This window comes from Echinococcus granulosus (assembly GCF_000524195.1).
Source record: "Echinococcus granulosus chromosome Unknown EG_S00005, whole genome shotgun sequence".
NCBI lineage: Eukaryota > Metazoa > Platyhelminthes > Cestoda > Cyclophyllidea > Taeniidae > Echinococcus > Echinococcus granulosus.
Window position 1 is genome coordinate 36,857 of NW_020170385.1, and position 2,128 is coordinate 38,984.

Below are 2,128 nucleotides of genomic sequence, written 5' to 3' on the forward strand. Positions count from 1 at the left end.
TAATGTGTTGTTTACAAAAAGCTTTTTCACCACTTACATTCTTGCCTTCAAGGTTTTCAGCGCCTTCCATCTGAGCCACACCAAGTGATCTGTAAATTTACTTTTGCCACTATTATTGCTGATAACAGGTGAACGAACGAAAATCGAAACCCGCTTCCACAGTCACTTTTTACTTACCAGCTACCTTTGCTTCATTTTACTCGATTTGCATATTTAGTCTTGCTGGTTAACTCCGCACCTTTCAGTCGGTGACGCAATAAATTAGATTACGACTGATGTGGTTTTCAGGATTGAGGTTGAAGTTGCAGGTGCCACCGTGGAATACTAACGCCCACTACAAAATTTAAAACGGAGGTGATGAAGCAGAATTCCATTCTTAATTGAAAACGAACCTTCCAAATTAGAACCTAACAGGTGGAGCCTACTCGTTTTCTCAAAAAGGGACACATTACCCAGTGAGGCATTGCATGTGAACTTCATTGAACGTACAAGGTGTTGGACATAAGAAAACCATTAGCGCACTGCCGGTTCAACTGATGACGCGCCTCCTGATTGACGCAGCAAATGAATGACGCGTAGCCGCGCAGATATCGCGTTTGATTTGTCCTAAAAAAAACTGATCTACACGACGAAACAAGTTCGTAACATAAGTTTTTTGAAGTGGTGACATTCTTTGGGTGCAAAAATCGCCACAGATACGAACAACCCATTATGCCTCAAATATCACAATGAAGCCATGGACGCCACTAAAGTAGAGGCCAGGATGGCCCTGAAGCTTGTCACTATTGATATGTACGATTGGTTTTTATACGTGGATCTCCTACAAACTGACGAACATAACGTCGACTCGCTTTCTCATGTGAAGAAAAGGTTATGTTATATTGTACGGTTATTTCTTTGTCGCGATAATTTCCTTGGTGGTGAGGCGCCTTCCTGGCCGCAGTCACCGATTTCACTTATAAATATGAGAAACCGATAAAGTGTAGGGAAGGAAACAGAAAAATTAAAGCTCAAAACGGTAAAATCGGGGTGACAAACACAACAATCAACAAAAGTCGTCATTCAAAGTCAGCATTAATCGTCTTAGTCTCCTAATCTCTTCATTCAGGTTCCTGTTAGGTGCTATGTTTGCACTCGATTTGAAGGCCATCCACGCGCTGCGGCCGCTCACGTTTTTTGCCAAAGGCATTGCATCTGTCTCGGCCATCGTAGAGACCTACAAAGCAAGCAATATATAAGTCACTAGAAGAGTTAAATAAAACCAAGGTTACAATCCCTATGTGGGATAGAAGAGCGGAATAAAGTGTGAGTTATTAATTCACTAACACATTTGGCACTACTACTAATATTTTGGCTGATAATGAAGCTCTTAAGTTCACAAGCTGTGGACAGATGAGCAGGCATTTGACAATCAATTTCACGAGCATCAACTGCCATTTACTCCTGCAGCATTTCGAATGTTAAATGTCCTTAGCGAACGAAGTTAGCTTAAGGTCTGATTTTTCTGCAGAGGAGTGAAAAATAAAATGATGTTTATTATCTTTAAAAGCAAAAGAAGTTTTGAGTAGTGCCAACTATTTAACCTTTCCTCCTTCTTCCAACCAAATTTATGAATTAGTACTAACTTTCAAAACGGAATATAATCACCTAACGTTATTTTTGACAGATTACCTGTCGAAATCTCGCTTCGGTTTCGATGAGTTTCTTTTTCAACGCACCTATGTCTGTGCGATAACCTTCAACCTCTAACTTTTTCCTTTGCTCCAAAGCTTTGTACCTTCGAACGCATAGCTGATTTATTTCCTTAAGTTTTCGGATTTTATCCGTGAAAATTTTCCTTGATTTATTGCATTCCTCCAGAATGTGACGATTCTTTTCCTCGACTTCTAAAACCTAAGATTACATATGTATATTACTGATAACATTCCAGAGTAGAGTTTATAATTTTAAGTGCGAAAACTATTACCCGTTCGCGACACTGAACTGCGAGTAGACGCTGCTGATCGAATTGAAATTCTAGTTTTTCGATGAATTTCCTAAGCTCCCATTCGCGTCTATGAGCGCCGTTCAATTTCCCGTCGTCCAAATCCCCGAAGAAATCCTGCTCCCGTCTTGTTCCTGTATTTTT

At 40.2% G+C, this 2,128-nt stretch overlaps 1 protein-coding gene across 1 annotated transcript in view; it reads right to left on the bottom strand. All coding sequences in view use genetic code 11, as the record gives it.

Annotated features, from left to right (window-relative positions):
* Positions 1–1,045: 1,045 nt before the first annotated feature.
* The window catches only part of EGR_01273 (Coiled-coil domain-containing protein), a gene marked incomplete at both ends in the record, with an annotated part of 5,047 nt that continues 3,964 nt past the window's right edge, over positions 1,046–2,128 (bottom strand). Inside the window, 3 exons of the mRNA XM_024490522.1 lie at positions 1,046–1,216; positions 1,672–1,893; positions 1,967–2,118. Of these exons, the coding sequence (XP_024354846.1) occupies positions 1,046–1,216; positions 1,672–1,893; positions 1,967–2,118 (545 nt within the window). The remainder of the gene's footprint in view (positions 1,217–1,671; positions 1,894–1,966; positions 2,119–2,128) is intronic.